Genomic DNA, 18,847 nt, shown 5'->3' on the forward strand with positions numbered 1-18,847 from the left:
AGTTTTTCAAACCTCCATATATAATATATCATGAAATCAAGAGTGGGATAATAGATCAAAGAGTTCAGATAAATTAGAAGACTTCTAATTTCAACCTGTTGCTAAAACTTGTTTGTATTGTTGGAAATGGCAGTAATACATTTTGTAGCACTTCGCATTGTCTCCTCTTAGAGGACCTAGTATGCCAGTAGAGGCAGGACAACCTACATGCTGGAAAGCAATATGTTTTTTCACCCTCTTCTGAGTACTTCACGTGCTCTTAAGTATTTGATAAAATATTTCCCACAGTAACCTCAGTTAGTTTGCTTCTAAATTAGCTGTCTGTCAGAACCAACTGTTTAGAGCTATTCCTTTGGAATTCCTTTAAGAACAAAGGTTTACATGTAGTTGCATCCCTGTCTGATTCTGATTCAGATCGTTCAGGAAGCAGAAGACGCCACTTGCTATCTGTTAAATACATTATCTGAATTGTCCAGATTTTAGTCAGCCAAGAAAGGTTTATTCCCAGTGCAGGTTAACTCCTACCCTCAGTCATGTTCCTGCTGGTGTTTGCATTCTGAAGCAGTATCCTAGATCATTCTTTCCCTGTCTACAGTTTAGCTGATGGGTAGCCAGTATAATTGGATCTAGTTTTGAGTCTTATTTCTTTACAATTAGTATTTTTTCCTTTCCACAGTACACATTATGGTGCAATCTGGGTGGCCTTATTGAAGGTCCAGTATACTTGTGAGGGTTTTTTCATTGTAGTTTCTTACAAGTGTCCTTCCTCCTTACATAACTACTACACAGCCCTACTCCTTCATCAATCAGCTTTCAGATAAGCCTCTTGTTCATGCTGCTTTTCCTCTTCCTCAGGAGGTGCCCTCCTTTGCAATCCCCGGAACTGACTTTCCAGCCTGTTTGACGGATATACTGGATTTATTCTTTTATTGCTCCATTGCCTCGGATACGCGGCAGACGTAGCAGAGTTGTGTATTTAAACCTAGATCTACTTTGTTAAAAACATTTGTTTTATTTCCTTCCCCCCAAAATAGTAACTCTGAAAAGGAGCAAGCTAGATAACATAGGGGCTGGGTTATTGTACCTGGTATGTGAAACAGTCTGTGGTTATTTTACGTCTTCTTATGTTGGGAAACTAAATGAAATGGGTTTGAGTTGATTTATGAAACAATAATAATTTGAAGCACAAACTTCCCTTTTTAGTGGAAAAAAGTGACCTCTCCTGGCTTACAAAGAAATTAGCCAACTTTTCTTGTCTAATTATACTCATTATACTTAATCCTTGGTGGGTATTCTGAGCCCTCATGACCGTATACATAGACAACAAAGGGAATATAACAAAGGAAATATCCAGCTGGCCGCAGCAGTTAACATAAAAGTGAAAAGTCACAAAACATGTTGACCTTGATGCTTGAGTTATTATGCACCCTTCTTTTAAAGCCATGTTTTATTCCTGCCATTACTCAAATTTGCAAGTTTATGGAATATGTGACACTGAGTTAATGTGACCCGAAAGGAAAATGGATAACTAAGAAATAAAGGAGTAGCGGGCCATGTTTAGGCCATAAATAATCACAGAAGCATGTTCAAATGGAGGACATGCACCATTATTCAGCAGCCTAAGCTTTAGGGTTATGGAATGCCCAGCATCTGTGAAGGCTCACAAAAAGGGGTGTGTGTGGGGGGTATATAAACCTCTTCAGCCCCAGGCAAAATAGCGGTTCTAGCTGTAATGGAGCAGCAGGAATCAGCAACACTAACCTGTAAGGGAGGCAGGGAAGAAGCGGAGGCTCCTCTGAACCGATTAGTGGAGCTACAGCCAGGGGCATGTTGCCCTCCTGTGGCAGTGTGGGTGCTTGCCATTCCTACTGTAAGGTGTGATGGCCACATGTCCAGCATTTAGCCCTGGGGCTGTTTCTAGTCTTGAGGACTTGAGTTTTGCTGCCAGGACAGGATTGAATAGAGCAGCTTGCTGTTTTAGGCAATGCCAGCAACGATTGTTCAGGTGGTTGGGAAATACCAATCTGTTGCCCTGCAGCTGCTGTGCTCTGCCATAACTAGCAGGTGCGTTGCTATTCTTAATTGTTCATTTACTTTTATAGCTGGAATTTGTCTTCCCTGCCTTTACACTGAACTAAGTTCCATGTTCCTTTCCTCTCCTGCCGCGGAAATGGAGAGAGAGAGAGAGAGAGTGTGTGAGTGTGAGTGTGAGTGTGAGTGTGTGTGTGTGTAAACACACTTCTTAATTGCCTAGTGTCTGTGCTGTGAAATGGCACCAGCCTGGTTCTTACAGTAATTCAGAGGACATGCATTTTATTAGCTTGGTGCCTGCTGTATTTTCAGGGTTCATCTGCCAAAGACATCTGGGTCTGTAGGGCTGTTTGCAAAATACTGTACTGAATTTTTTTATATGTGCTGTTTGCATTTTCTTTAAAGCTAATTGCCAGTCTGCCTGAGGGAGAAACATATTAGTGACATTACTTTTGAAGATAACTGGGCCTAGAGGGATAGCTACTGTCCAGAAATAGGGCATGCGTCACATTACTTATAAATCTAAGCATCCTAGTGTTTGCCCCAACTTTTCTGCCCTGTAATTAACAACTCAGCCTTCACTCTTTACATCACATATCAATTGTGAGGTAGGTAAGTGTTGTTATACTCACATTTATATGGGTGAACGGAGGCAGAAAGAAATTAAGGACTCCATTTTCAGAAGCGGCATCCAATTCTGGGTTGCCTCCATTTTTGGATGCTCAGATTCAGCAACCTGGGGCCTGATTTTCAGAGGTGCCAAACAACTGCAGCTCCAGCTGACATCAGTGGGAATTGTGGGGACCACCTGAATATCAGGCCCTTGCAGTCTTAAGCTCAGCATCCAAAAATGGAGGGACCCTAAATTTGATGCTCCAGGGGCAGGATCCGAAACCTAGTGACATGAATGCAGAATACTGTGGCTTCAGATCTCATCTTGAGTGACTTGCCTGAGGTTACACTCTGAGTCAGTAGAACAGCTACAGCTGAAGTCCTGGCTTTATCCATTTGCCATCTCTCCCTTTCCTCTTTGGATTCATGTTTAATATTATGCTGAAATGATCACCAGCAAAAGGGATTTTAACTGTGTGGCAATATCTCATTGCTTCTATCACTTACATGTTTCCAAGTTTTCATCCTCTGTATCCACATATTTTTAAAGAATATTAATTGAACTACTCATCAAGCAATGGTACATTGCGGCTTCTGATATGTATAATTTACATAAATTGTTTTTAAACAAAATAAAATCCTCCACAGGAGCATAAAATTAAAGTTGGAATGTGGTGGAGTGAAAATGATTATTTATTGTTATGATAGCGTAAGAGATTGGCTTTAAATAGGTGAAGGCATTTAAAGGCTTTTCCCACTTATCCTGCTCCCGTGTGTTCTCGGCAGTACGGAAAAGAGCACAGAGATGGGTTGTGGAAGACGGAAATGAAAGGACTATCAAGATTGGACTCATTGGGGGAACAGAAGAAATAATTGGGAACACAGTAGGAGACAAGTCTTGAAAGCTTGTCCAGGTTGTGCTGTGCCTTGAAGGGGAGAATGTGAAGTTAGAACTCTATGTTGTATTTTAAGAGTTGCCAGTAGATGAATGCAAGGGAGTGGGGTGAATAGGGGGTGTTCTAACATGATCAGGTCACCGAGCAAGGAAAATAACCTTTGCAGTCATGTTTTGGATGGACTGGTACAGGCAATGTACATATCTAGAGGGCTAGACTGTAGTAAGTTGCCATAGTCAAGATGGGAGAGGCTATGGGCATGGACAAGCATTTTGGCCACATGGGCAAGAAAGATCAGATTTTTTTTGTGTGTTGTTAAGGGGGAAAAAGGCAGCAGGGTTTGGATATAGTGGGAGACAAAAAAGGAAGAGTCAGAGATGGTTGCAATCCTGGACGACAATGGAGGATGCTGGTGCTGACAACTGCAACAAAGAATGGGGAAAGCAGAGGGGATTTAGAAGAGAATATATTAAATGTCTCTGATGTTATCATTATAGCACCAAACTTATTAATCTGCACTGCTGGCTGGAAGATCCTTTGGGAAGCACTTCCCTGAATTCTGAAAGCATTTTGCAGGAATACTTTTATTCCATTCAGAGGCTTCACAACTACAGATATTGCTAAAGATGAACACACCAGTAGGAATCTTTGAGTTCGTGAAGGGCCCCATTGTGAATTAATCAGATACCTTTCCCACAAGTGGACATTCTGTTTAATAATGCTGACTGGAAGACAAATGGACCCAGAAGAAATAATACGTACAGAGAATTCCTCAGATGAATCTTTGGCATTTATGCAGAAGGGGAGCTCATTTTCTGTGCACTTCAAGTAGTGAAATGCCCTCCTGTGTATCATTACAGGATGGGAGCCTTACTAATGCAGTCCTCTCTGCTAGCTCAAGTAAGGAAGCTCTTTTGTTCTTTCTTGTGAACCTTAGGAGGGGAGCCTGGTGATGTAGAAAACTTTATAAACCTCTTGCATAATGTTTCCTGCATGAACACCTAGTAGCCTGACGTGGTAGGTAATATTGAACATCCCTCAGATGAAGCTACATCCCCCAACCCAGGTTACATTTTCAGAGGTCTTTTTTTTTTTTTTTTAATTAAAGTTGTTTGTGGGAATTTCTTCAGTTAATTTAGAATTACAGCTGCTGATGTGATTCATATAAGCTTAATATTAACCACATGACTAAGGCATGGCCTGTTACGGAGTCCCCAGGCGATGCTCTGGAACTGCTCCCCACAAAGCCAGTCAGGACTTTGGGGAGCCTCCTCTCCCTTGGAGCAGACTGTTTTTAGGGCAAAAAGCTTACACGGCTTTACCTTCCTAGGTTTGACCTTGGATCATTTAGCATATGCCCCTCTGTGCGCTTTCCACAGCGAGTCCGCCCACGTGGGTTCATGGGAAAGCCAGTGGTTCCTGCACGCACCCCCACTTTGCAGTCAGACGTGACTCTTAGCCAGCCAGTAAAATAGAGGTGTATTAGATGACAGGAGCACGGTCTAAAACAGAGCTTGTAGGTACAGAGAACGGGACCCCTCAGCCGGGTCCATTCTGGGGCCCAGTGAGCCAGACCCCCACGTCTGCCCTCACTCCCCGTCCCCAGCCAGCTCCAAACTGAAACCTCCCCAGCCCTTCCTCTCTGGCCTTTGTGTATTTCCTGGGCCAGGTTTTTACCTGACCTCTTTGTTCTTCCACACCTTGAGCATTCCCTTGCAGTGGGGAAGGGCACCAGTCATTAGTTGCCAGGAAACAGAGTGTTGGCCAGAAACTGAGGCACCCACACAGTATTCAGAGGAAACATTAAAGAACAGTCCCACTTCGTCACATGGCCATTGAAAAAATTCTGGAAGGTTGGAAAAGACTGGTAATGGCCAACTAAGGTAACATATGTACATTTTCTGCTACCTTTGCAGGCCCCAATTCTGCACTATACAAACATAGCAGTCTTCCGATGTAGATCTTCATGCAAGATTGAAGCTATACTTTAACTGAATGTAAGACGTGAGAATTCACCTTACTTAGTCTAGTATCCACCATAACTCTGACTCTGAAACTTACTTGCAAACCCAACATAGGCACCCCTAATATATGTGCCTCTTTGACTGTATAAACTACATGTCATAGAGATACATATATTGAAAGCATTGCATGTCTTGTCAATGAGTATCAAAGGCTGTGCTTGGAATGTGTACAGTATGATTTCACATATCAGCATTGGTTCCCAGTGGTCATGCTGTAGTTACATATTTTGCACATGGACCATATGAATTACATCAGCAATCTGAACTCTTTGATAACCAAGTTTTTTGTAGGTAAACTGTATAATTTAGTTTAAGTACAGTTGGTTAATGAATGAGTTGTTGACCAAATTTCAGTCTTATTTGTATTTTCAGCTCTCTGTCAGAGGGCCTCAGTGATCTTCTCCTTAACAGTTGACAGCTTATTGTCAGGAAAATGCCATCTGTGTCCAAATGCCCTTCTGTTCCACTTGGAATCTATCACTGATTTTCATCATGATTTGTGTAGCAACTAATGATCTTCACTTTTTATTGATCTAACAGCTGTTGACATTTCTAAGCTAGTGCACATTGCTGTAGTGGGTTTGAGCTACTTCTAAAATCCAGCTTCAATGTTGAAAGTCATCCCTTAATGGCAGAAAATCAGACTGGCCATGCAGAGGTGGATTCGTTTACTTAGAGGCCTCCAACTGTGACATCAGCTCTCACATTCACTAGTTTGGTATCTTCACTTCTTAAAAACAAAATTGGAATGGCAGAGCAACTGGCCAGGGAAGTGTCTTGTTCTATCAAGTCCCATAGGGCTAAAGGGATTTCATATACTGCATTTTGCAGAGCTTTTGCTACCGTGCACCAGCTGCTGCCTAGCTTCCAGGTCACGAGCCTCCAGCACCACACAGTGCAACAGTTCTTTATTAGCTTGGATCAATCTTGCATCCAGGCCCTGGCACAATACAGATAATTTGCCGCTGAGTGTGTGTTCTTTACTTCATACAATAGACATCTTTGTGAAGTGTTTTTCTCAACCTCATTAAAAGCATGCAGTTAGCTAACGGTGCCTCATTTGCAACCAGGCATATGCCTAGTTGAGCCTAGATCAAAACTGTCTGCTACCAGCTTTCCGTCATCCAGGAAACCAGTTGAATTTGTAACTTCTTACCCAGCTATGGCACACTTCATTGCTGTAAATGTCGGGTGTTCAAACACTTTTCTGTCTCATTAAATTGTCTATATTTTCATCTGATTTAGCGCTCTAGGGATTTAACCGTGGTTTTAAGTTCTCTAGTTGGTGGGCTGTTTAAAAGATTAAAAACTGTATGTGTTATTTATTGATCTGTACGTATATATAAAATGGTGCTTAGCTCTGAAGAATGGTTCTTGAACTGCTTGGTGTGTGTATTCACTCTAAGTTCAACTGCTTTACTGCAGTTCCAGGATTGTTTCGGGATCAGTAGAACCTCAAGTAACATTTATTTTTTCTTTAACTTTTTAGGAGTTTGTCCAGCTTTCCAAAAGTCTGATGAATGACCCCACTTTGGAAAGAGAAATTGTGACAAAGGCAAAAGCGTATGTGAAGAAACACCACTCATGGAACTGTGAAAGAGAGACCTATCAAAATCTTGTCCTGAGACTCCAGTGAATCATTGGGTATCAAATGTGGAAACTGATCTTATTCTGTATCACTTTAATGGTGGCACTGTAATCAGATTATTTTAAAGAAAAAAATTCACATATTATGGACATATTGTTCCACTCGACTTTGCCCAGTTTACAAACATACTGCATCAGACCAGTGGTCCATCCAATTCACCATCCTGTTTCCAGTGGTGGGCGGCACCAGTGAAATCAAGAATATGTCAATTTCTTAATATTGTGGGATCATATGGGTCTCAAAAGAGGGCTATTCCTTGTGCACAGGGGTGGATTTCATCCACAGTGAACTCATGCAAACTCAGTTACTGTGTTGTAGCCTGACAAAGCTAATGCGGATTAAGGCATTTACACTCAAATTTAATTAATCTGAATTTATTCAGATATATGTCAATGATAAACATAATGTTGAAAGAGTGGGTTCATCTCTATTTTGAATGATCAAATATATAAATACATTAAGCATGTTAGCCAGGCCTACATGATCTACATTTTAAAGGGGGAAGATCATAAATTAATCACACAACTAGCACTTTTATCAAGAATGTAACTGGCTGGAGCTAATGAGAAATACAGACATTGATGCTTTCGAGCATGAAAAATTGTACTCACTGTTTGCTGTTTACATATTCTACTTTATTTATGAATTATTGGAAGACAGCAACTACCTCTTAAAAATTACCAAACTTCGGGGACCTCACAAATGGCAAATGTTCTTACAAAAGATGGATGGAGGCTGTAATAAGGAGCAACAATGTAATTTATATTTTTTATGTAATTTGGTACTTTTGTCATGAGTGACTTTCAGGAGTTATTATTGTGAACTTAATGTAACAGGATATTGTATTTTAAGAAGACCTGCTAATGCCCACACGAAGCACAAACCAATCTTATTGACTGCTCGGTGGTTCAAGTAATATCTTGGTTTTCCACAGTCTGGTGTCAAGGAAGGCTGCTATTTCTAAAACACGCAAAGCGTTTACAATTTTTAAACATCTGTTGTTGGAAAACTATAGTTGCTATATATGGGCCTGATCCAACCCCCACCGAAGCCAGTGGGAATCTTTCCATTGACTTTACTGGGCTTTGCATCACTCCCTGTTTGTGTTAATGAATTTACTGTGCATGTTGGCTTTCCAATTGACCCCATGGTAGTGTTGCAAATGTTTAGTCAGCAGCCCTGAAGAAAAAGAGTAATTTTAGTGTCCTTCATTCACTTCTGAGACCTTTTCTAATTTTCGATTGTAATATATTTGGAGTGGTTTGACTCAGTTGGTATTGTCCTCAATAGCATGGGACATTGCAAACCATGGGGGACAAAACTGGAGTGACTGCAATGCTCGTTCTATATATGTTCTCTTGCTCTTATGGTTTTTGGTAAAAAACAGCTTGGCTCAAAGGGGAAGGAAAATCATCTATTATAATAGAAATGGAAGAAAAGGAGAAGTTGATAGCAATGCATATAAATTAGAAGCTAGAAAGTATAGAAAATTAATGAGGAAAGCAAAAAGACACAAGGAGAAATCTGTGGGCAGTACAGTCAAATAAAAATAAGTTTTTTAAATTATATAAAACAAACAAAAGGAATCTTAACAGTCCTAGATATTGGTTCATTACTATATGGCTATGGTAGACCAGTAAATAATACAGAAAAAGCCAAAGTTTTCAATCCATATTTCTGTTCTGTATTTGAGGAAAAAAAGATGATGTATTTATATCATATGATAGATTTTTCCAATCACAGTAACTAAGGATGATGTTAAACAGTCGCTATCTAAAGTTAGACATGTTTTAATCAGCAGGTGCAGATAACTTGCATGTATGAGTTTTAAAAGAGCTGGCTAAGGCGCTCTGTGGACCAGTAATGTAGATTTTCAATAAGCCTTTGAACACTGGGGAATCTCCAGAGGACTGAAAGAAAGCTAATGTTGTGCCAATATTTTAAAAAGGCAAGTGGGATGACCCAGTTAACTGTAGGCCTGTCAGCCTGACATTGATCCAAGGCAAAATAATGGAACAGCTTCTATGGGACTCAATTAATAAAGAATTAAAGGAGGGTAATATAATGAATGGCAATCAATATGGGTTTATGGAAAATAAGTCTTGTCAAACTAACTTCATATCACTTTTTGATGAGTTTGGTTAATAAAAGTAATAGTGTCGATGTAATATTCCTCTGTAAGGTATGTGACTTGGTATGACACATAATCTGGATTGATAAACTAGAATGATGCAAAATCAACATGGCATACATGAATTGATTAAAAAGTGGTTAAAATGATAGGTCTCAAAATTTAACTGAAAACTGGAAATCATCATTAAGCAACTATGGGGGTCCACAAGGATTGTTTTTTGGTCCGATGCTAACATTTTTAATCAGTGACTTGGAAACAAATGTATAATAATTACTGATAAAGTTTTCAGATGACACAAAGATTGGGTGAGGGGTAAATAATTAAGAGGACAGATCACTGATAGAGAACAGTATGGATTGCTTGGTAAACTGAGCACAGGCAAACAATATGCATTTCACTATGGCTAAGTATAAGGCCACACAAAGAATACAAAGGCGCAAAGAATGTAGGCCATCCTAAAAGGATGGCCAACTCGATTCCGGGAAGCAGTGCCACTGAAAAAGACATGGGCATCATGGAAGATAATTAGCTGAACATGAGTTCCCAGTGTGGCCAAAGGGCTAATGCGATCCTTGGATGTATGAATGGGAATTCTTGAGTAAGAGTAGAAAGTAATAGTAATACTACCTCTGTATTTGGCACTGGTGCGATTGCTGCTGGAATACTGAGTCCCCAGTTCAAGAAGGATGTTGATAAATTGGAGAGGGTTCAGAGAAGAGCCATGAGAATGAGTCAAGGATTGAAAGAAAACATTCCTTATAGTAAAAGACTTAAGCTAAATAGACTCAGCTCCTTATCAGAGAGAAGGTTTAGGGGGTGACTTGATAGTCTATAAGTACCTATATGTGGAACAGAAATTTCATGAGCACTCTCTTCAGTCTGCCAGAAAAAGGTACAACAAGATCCACAGTTAGACCAATTCAGACAGGAAATAAGATGCAAATTGTTCCTCATTGTAACGACTTTGGAACCTCCATTGCGGTGGATTCGCCATTAGTGGCAGTTTTTAAATTCAGACTGGATGGTTTTCTAAAAGAGATGTAGTTTAACCAGGGCTATTGGACTTGAAGGAGGAACTAATACAGGGAAGTCCTATGGCCTGGAGGAATTCAGACTAGATGATCACAATGGTCCCATGAAATCAATGATATAAATCTCTCTCTGGGGGCAGTCTGCCACCATGTAGATGCTGAGAAATAATTGTGTCAGCACGAGTTCTGAGTTTAATGGCCACCAGCCACCATATATGAATCTTGACCTATCAGTTACTCCTGGCCACTCTTATTTCAGACTGTAGGCCCAACATTGCTGTGGGCTGCGCCATTGCCAGTCATTGGTGATGTAGCTCTGCAGGCCACAGTCTCTCTTTTAGCCAGTCCCCCACTTCTTCCATGGGAAGTTAACTCCTGAAGGAGGAATTTAAGAGGAAACTCTTCCAGGGAACCACAAGGGGGTATATGCTCAGGTGGAATAAATGGACATAGTTCCACTGACTTCCAGTGTCCCAGAAACAGCTCTCACAGGACTTCCCTGTCTGTATTTCCTTGATCCTCCACCTGCACTACTGTGACCTGTTTTCCACTCCTTCCTACAACACACGTCTTTTGACAAATATGCAGAAGCACGGTCATTAAAAGAAAAAGCGGGCCGGAGTTCAGCTCCACCGCTAAGTACTGAGTTAATGGTGTGATGATTAGAAAACTTGTTTTAAATGCAATACCCTTAATTGCCAAATATCAAGCAACTTTACACCTTGTCAAATTGTACCTGAATATGCCATTTGCAGTACTTCCAGCAAAAAATGTGTTCAAGTAAGAAATTATGCTACACCCACAAAACGTAATTAACATGCAATTTTTCATGCAGCATTTAATCTACACATATGAAAAAAGCATCCGGGAAACAGAGCAATACACTCATTTACATGTGATAACTGTGCAGAAAGAATGAAAACAAGCAACCCTCCTGAAATATATGTATTAAAAACTAACCCAAGTTGTATTGACAACAGCACATTGGCCTATTTTATACAATCATCCAGTGACACTGTTCAGTGATCACTGGCATTCAGTTTAGATGCCATTCATCACCTAACTTTTCTTGGGAGCAGTAAGACCATGTCTAGCTAAGATTAGGAAGCTAAGGGCTACAGTATTTGCAAGGGGCTATTTTTCAGTCACAATAAATGTGTATTTATACACCCAACTCCATATATGTTTCGTACGTTATCCAGCCTTTTATCCAAGGATTACAAATACTCATTAAGCCTCATAATCCCCCTGTGAGGTAAATAGTAGACCCATTTGACGGATGGATAAACTAAGGCACAATGGACTTTTCATGCAACCTCAATTAATTTTAAAACAGCCAAGCTCATTTTACATTCAACATTAATAATTTTTGACCCGAGGCCTTCTTTCCTTCTACTCCCATCCTTATGATAGACTCTTAGCTTTCTCTTTCCAGAGCCATTTCCTTTACCCTGTGAAGTCCTGCAACTGAGGCCAGCCTCAATTTAATAACAGCTATGGCTCCAAAATGATTTGCTCCAGTTCCTGTCCCAGGAAGACTCACACTGAGTATTCCCCCTGTGGCTGGTACTGTATTTCAGGACCTCAACATGTACAGTTAATTAATCCAATTAGGTACACCCCAGGAAGCACTATGACTCAGACACAATTCTTTCCCTCCTCCCTTGCTCCCAGGGGTTAGTAATTTACTTTTGGCCTATACCAGTAATCAATTACTACTCTACTCTGCCCCCCAACATTGGCTCAGATACTTTGGCCAGCAAATGGAGGAAGTAGATATAATCCTCTACCTATTCTCGACACCTATGCTCGACTCCTATTCTGGGGAGGGAGCAAGCAGGTGAGTAGCCCCACTTACCCCTGTGTGTAAAGTCCCAGTAGCCTGCATAAGGGTGCAAAGGATGGGCATGGGCACACAGGCTGAGTCAGAATCTAGCCCTTTGTGGCTGGCCCCTAATTCTAGCATTCACAGTCTGAATACCCAGAGTTTGGAGTAGTTAGATCTTACTCAGAATTTGAATTGTGCAGCCTCGGCACCATCTACTAGTTCTAGCAGCTTCAGCGCCAGAATATGAAATGGTTCTTAAAACAGCAATATCGCCCTGATAGAATTGGGGAAATTCTTTACAAACAGCTCCTTAAGGGTTTAAAGAGAGCAAAGTCGAGCTTTCCTTTCAGATATGGCTCATTACGGTAATGTGCAAGGAGTTAAAAGCCAAACAAAATAAAATGGTCTCTCCCAAGGACCAGAGTATTAAAAGGGCTGTGAGGAACCGCAGCACTTTCTGTAAGTGTTTTAATACACGAGGGCTCTTTGGGGAGACAGGCTTCAACTATAATTGATGTCTCATGGCACTTAGAGAGTTAACATTTTAAATTTGGCCTTCCAAAGTGGCAAAAGTTAACAATTCTACTGAGCAGTTGTCAGTTTATCAGAGATGCCAAATGTCTGTAAGACTCGTACATGTTAAATCTGACATTTTGCAGTAGACTGGATGGCTCAGTGGATTAATCGCAGCCCTTTGGGATGCCACTTTCAATCCAAAATTGACCAGAGTGATTTAAAATCTTAATGGATGGCTCAGAGCTACCAAATTAGCCAAAGGTAGTTACTTTCTGATCTCAAGGAGACAAGCTCTTTTCTCTTGCTATTAAGCTAGTTCAAACATCAGCGCTTGAAAAAAAAAATCAGAGGAAGATGTTAAACTCTATTTTAAGACTTAAAAGCTCTTGGTGCTTCTTCTTCAACTGTAATTTTCCATCAGATTATCCTGAACACCAAGTGAACTAAAAAATGTTGCAATTAGACCCTTTCTGCTAATTGAATGTGAAAATCTGATCAATCGTTACCCTCTTTTCCATGGCTTAATCTTATCTGATGCTATCTTTTCTGTTGTGTAGTAGGGCTTGTAGCCTGTTCTCTGTCCCTTTCTCGCTCTCTTTTTAATCTTTTGGTCAAGAGCAGTTCTTCAAGAAAAGAAAGAAACATTTTTGTCAGAGGCTTGTCCGAAGGGATGGGTGCTTCCATGTGGAAATCAATCATTTAATGGCTCAGTGGGAGCTGGAAATTTTTTTCATTAAGTTGTCCAGAGTAATTTCATCATCCTGGAATTTATTCCACTTCCGTCTTCTGCTCTGGTTGGTCCGAGTCTAGTTGCTTTAATATTCAGAGGGGAAGCCGTGTTAGTCTGGTTCTGTAGAAGCAGCAAAGAATCCTGTGGCACCTTATAGACTAACAGACGTTTTGCAGCATGAGCTTTCGTGGGTGAATACCCACTTCTTCGGATGCAAGTAGTGGAAATTTCCAGTGGCAGGTATATATAAGCAAGCAAGAAGCAAGCTAGAGATAACGAGGTTAGATCAATCAGGGAGGATGAGGCCCTGTTCTAGCAGTTGAGGTGTGAAAACCAAGGGAGGAGAAACTGGTTCTGTAACTGGCAAGCCATTCAAGCCATTGCTTTAATATTGAAAGTTTAGACTCTAACCACGAGTGGATCTCTGCTGCCCACTGCATGAGGCTGCTTGCTGTATCGGTCTGAGGATGTATCCCAAGTATTCATAGTTACTGGAGGCACGGATAGCTCAGTGGTTTGAGCATTGGCCTGCTAAATCCAGGGTTATGAGTTCGATCCTTGAGGGGTCCATTTAGGGATCTGGGGCAAAAAATCTGTCTGAGGATTGGTCCTGCTTTGAGCAGGGGGTTGGACTAGAAGACCTCCTGAGGTCCCTTCCAACCCTGATATTCTATGATTCTTCCCAGCATTGTCCAAAGTTAAGGCCCCAAGGCTGAAGCTAGGTAACTTCACATTAAAATGGGATGCTAACATATGTAAAGTTATGCAGGGGCTTAAACATTTGCAGAACTGGAGCCTAAAATTTTAAGGATGTTAATGCAAGAGATGATACATTAAAGTTATCACTGCTTTTACTCCTGCTGAATGGCACCTTATAGCCCACAGTCATTTAAGTCAACGAGACCCGGGAGTAAGGTAATGTTCAGTGGAAGGGTCTCACATTCTGGCCCACAATTTGTAACAGGATTTAAAAGAAGCTTGCACTGGCTGAGCATCGGCTGTCGTTTAACTCTTTAAGGACTGTATGGAAGATCAGCTAGGAAAAATGTCCCTTGTGCACATGCCAAGAAACCTGCCAGGTAAGAGGAGGCTGGGCAAGTTTAAGAACAGTTTTCTGATACAGCTGAATGTTACCAATAGGTGCCCTACATATCCAGCGTGCCCTAATACCATGTCAACCCTCTCGCCGACCTCCCGAGGACCTGGTATAGCCCCTTTCCAAGCAGGGTTACAAACCTGACACAAGTCAGCTTGGCAATTACATTTACTGTTTCATGCTGATTATAATGGTTAGCGGTTTAGTCTTGGAAGGTGCTAAAGGGTATCCGTGGAGTAATATTAGTCCCTTGTTACTACCTGCATCCTCCCCGCTTTGCTGTTACAACATGTGTCTCCTTGCAACGGTCATTTGTCTGAATCAAACACCAGGATGTATTTAGGATTGCACTGGCGCAGGAAGGCTCCCAGCCATAGCTGCCAAGGTAAATCCTTCGGCACTGGAAGATTTCTTGCCTTTTTACTTATTCTTTGCTCAAGCCTTTTCAACACAGAACCATTACTGCCGCTAGGGCAGTGTGAGGGTACGTCTTCACTACCGGCCGTATCAGCAGGTAGCAATCGTTTTCTCGGGGATCGATATATCGTGTCTCGTCTAGACGCGATATATCGATCCCCAAACGCACTCCTGTCGACTCCGGAACTCCACAAACGCGAATGGCGATAGCGGAGTCGACATGGGGAGCCGCGGACATAGATCCTGCGCCATGAGGACGGTAGGTAATTCGATCTAAGATACTTCGACTTCAGCTACGCTATTGCATATCTTAGATCGATCCCCCCCCTAGTGTAGACCAGCCCTGACAAGGGGAAATCTGTGGGCGGTAGAGTCGAATAAAAAGAAGAGTTAACAGGTCCCTGTCTGGTCATATGGCCATTCAGCAGAGTATAAAATGAAAGGAAGCTGGGTCACTAACAGCAGAGGTCTGTCTTCCCCACTCCTACCTGCCTGAATCAGGGAAAGCCTCAGGGAATTAATGCCCAGTGTTTTTCAGTTGATTTGGTTTTTTTTATGGATAATAAAAGAAGCCTCGAAGAAATGGCCTTAAGAGGACTGACGCTTGGAGCTTTACTTCCCTTCCCCAGCTGGTGAAACTACCTGTCCATTTACAAGCAGGTTTTACAGTGGTACTGCTTGGTTGTCTGGCTATCCAAGCCCCCAGAGACTGCTGGTTCTGTGGCTCTGGAATTCTCCCAGGATCCCGCAGTGGGTGACCAATAGCAAAATAGCCACTAAATCCTCTTCAGCAGCCACAGCGGCTATGGAGGCCAGCACAAGTGATGAGCCCCACAGTAAGGCATCTGAGGTAAGCATCTGTGTGGCCTCTGATGAGCAGAACGCCTCTGTTACGGATCACGAGACAGATGAAACTCAGCCACAGAGGGAGGTGCAGCTACTCGAGAGGCAGCCTGAAGAGACAGGACCTGATTCTCCTCTCACATTGGTGTCACTCCATTGACTTCACCTGAGTTTCTCCAAATTAACACCAGCGTAACTCAAGTCAGAATGTACCCCACAGAGAAAAATAGCCAAAGACAAAATATCTGGGTCATGCTGACCAGGCTGAAAGTACTGAGTGGGGAAGCTACAGTGAATTTCTTTATCTAACGGTCACTTAATCTTCTGCAGCTAGATTTTGGTCACTGTGCTCTGGTAGCCAGAGTACCAAAGTAGATACATCGCTGTCCTCCAAGATTACTCAGCCCCATTATTCAAAGGGCCACCCTTGAGCTTCTGGCAGCTTAAAAAACAAGCTGAAGGAAAATATCATGCTCAGGAAAGATGCTGGCTTGGCACCTCTGGAGAGTATACACTAGCTTTACCCCACATTATCACGCTAACTTGCCTCAGCCCTGTCCATTGGAGAAGGTAATAGGCACTCCAGAGCCACTCAGGCTGGATGTCTCTGCTCACATCAGCAGCAAAGTTGCCAGTTAGTGCTAACTAAGGTGGTAGCGTTTTCTGTGTGATATGGATGCCTGTCCAGTAGGAACTGGGCTGAGACTACCATCTCCTTTCCTAAAGGCCACTAGTGAACTTGACAGATGGTAGGGATTTGACCCTATCAGCATTTTAACAGGTCTACGGAAGCGACAATCTAAATGCACCAAGCCACACTCCACCCTATCCTGTGCACTGCCAACATTTTTAAAGCTAATCCCCATTTTAACTAGAAAGGCTGCCCACTGGCCTCTTGGAGCCACCATATTATGAGTAGCAGCTGCTAAGTCTAATGCAAATCGCAACCCCAAGCACCAAAGAGTTAACTGAAATGGCAAGAGGCATTCATTAAAACCCATGCAATTCTAAGTCTACATGAGGCACAGCTAGCCTCTGCAGAGTGGACAGGGGGGTGGTTCCAGGAAGGCCACTAGGTTGTTATGCTAGAACAAACTGACTCTTGAGGAGCACAGCCGAAGTGGCAAATTGCCATGGACAAACTTCTGAGGCAGGAGTTGTGAGAGAGAGAGAGAGAGGGATGAAGGGGCAGAAACCCTCCAGCGGAGGTGGGTAGGAATGGATTCCTAGCACATTCAGTACATTGGGTGATGAATACGCTTAATATTAATGGCGCCGAGAGACAGTGAACGTATCACAAATCTCTGGGAGGAAGAAATCCTCCTGCCTATCATGACACAAAGTTTAGACCAGGGCTTAGAAAACTGAAGCTTGGAATCACCATGGGGATGAACACTCCATGAAGCTGTAGGTTTAGAGTCAGGAACTGATTGCATGGAGCCCCATGTGAACATCACTACTTTATTGCCTGGAGGTAGGGATGGGAGGTGTTACATAATATACGGTACCAGAAACCTTTCAGACAAGCAACTGGTTGAGAAGCCGCAAGAAACAACACCCGCTGTAGTATGAAACCTCTCTCTATTATGTTATGAACACACATGGGAAAGTACAGTTTTCTCTTTGCATTCTTTTATGTGCGCACGCCCATCACAATGAAGTATCTAGGTGCAAGGTTTCAAAGGAAAGCTCTGTGATTTTTCCTGCTGCCTTGAGGTGACGGCAGAAACATTAATTTAATCAGGCCACCTATGTTAGAAATGACAAAGCAGTATTTAACCATCCCTGAAAACTGCTCTGAGCCTCTATTAATATTGACCGTGCAACTGTATAATCCACGGGTGCGACCATTTTAATGGTAACTCCAAGGTGAAACAGGCTGCGATGCCATGCATCAAGGTACTGTCAGAAAATTAGTGCTGCAGCCAAAGACACAGAGTACAGCAGGAAATGTCCACAGCTATTTGTAGGGAAGGTGGAGTCTGTATTTTTTCTGTGGGTTTTTGCTTCTTTGATTTTTCCATTTTTTAAAATATACTAAAAGAAAAAAAGCTAGAATCTGCAAAAAGAACAGGAGTACTTGTGGCACCTTAGAGACTAACACATTTATTAATAAATTTATTAAAATGTATTTATAAATTTGTTAGTCTCTAAGGTGCCACAAGTACTCCTGTTCTTTTTGCGGATACAGACTAACACAGCTGCTACTCTGAAACCTTTGATAGAATCTGTAATTTTTCCTAGGGATTTTGTTTGTCCAGTTCAGTTAATAAAATCTTGAACAGGAAACAGAGACAATTCCCTTTAATTGAAAAGAAATGTGGAAATCTTCTGTTGCCTGCATCCAGGGGGCCCAAGGGGGGGGGGCCAGGGGCCCGGGCCCCGGCCCCCCCCCAAGAGAGAAGCCCCGCCCTCCGCCTCCGCCGCTCTCCTCGAGCCGCCCCCCGCTCAGCGCCGAGCGAGCCCCGCCCGAAGCGCCGGGGAGGGGGGGGGGCGGGCGCCGGCGGGCGCCGTGGCTCGCCGCCCCCTCTCAGCACCCAGCCCTGCGGACGGAGCGGCTCCTCTGGCGGGCGGCGCGCGAGCAGAGGCCGGCGGGCGCGGGGGCGGGGGGGGGCCGGGGGGGGGGGGGGGGGGGGGCGGGCGGGGGTGCGGCCGGGCGGGGGGGGGGGGGGGGGGGGGGGGGGGGGGCGGGGGGGGGCGGCGCGGCGGGGGGGGCGCCGCGCCGCCGCGCGCGCCGGCGGCGGCCGCGCGGCGGGGGGCTTCTGTTTCGGGACCCGGCCCCGCGCCCCCCCGCCCGCCGGCCCGCCCCCCGCCCCCATTACCCCCGCCCCCGGCGCCCGCCGGCGGCGCAGCCCGGTCTGTGTGGCGGCCGCGGGCTGGGGGTCTTTTGGCGGCGGCGCGGCGTTGGGAGGCCCCGGAGGCGCCGCACCCCCCCCCCCCCGGAAATCCTCTGGGCGGCCCTGCCTGCATCTCTGAGCTTCCAACCTTGACATGTGTCACCAGTCTGACAGATTGGCTGGTTCCTGCTTTGGTATTTCATA

At 43.4% G+C, this 18,847-nt stretch overlaps 1 protein-coding gene across 1 annotated transcript in view; it reads left to right on the top strand.

Moving 5' to 3' along the window:
- The window catches only part of GLT1D1 (glycosyltransferase 1 domain containing 1), an 86,339-nt gene extending 76,802 nt beyond the window's left edge, over window positions 1–9,537 (top strand). Inside the window, exon 12 of the mRNA XM_039505476.1 lies at window positions 7,053–9,537. Within this exon, the coding sequence (XP_039361410.1) occupies window positions 7,053–7,199 (147 nt within the window). The 3' untranslated portion in view covers window positions 7,200–9,537. The remainder of the gene's footprint in view (window positions 1–7,052) is intronic.
- Window positions 9,538–18,847: the final 9,310 nt, after the last annotated feature.

This window comes from Mauremys reevesii, linkage group 18 (genome assembly GCF_016161935.1).
Source record: "Mauremys reevesii isolate NIE-2019 linkage group 18, ASM1616193v1, whole genome shotgun sequence".
NCBI classification, from domain to species: Eukaryota; Metazoa; Chordata; order Testudines; family Geoemydidae; genus Mauremys; species Mauremys reevesii.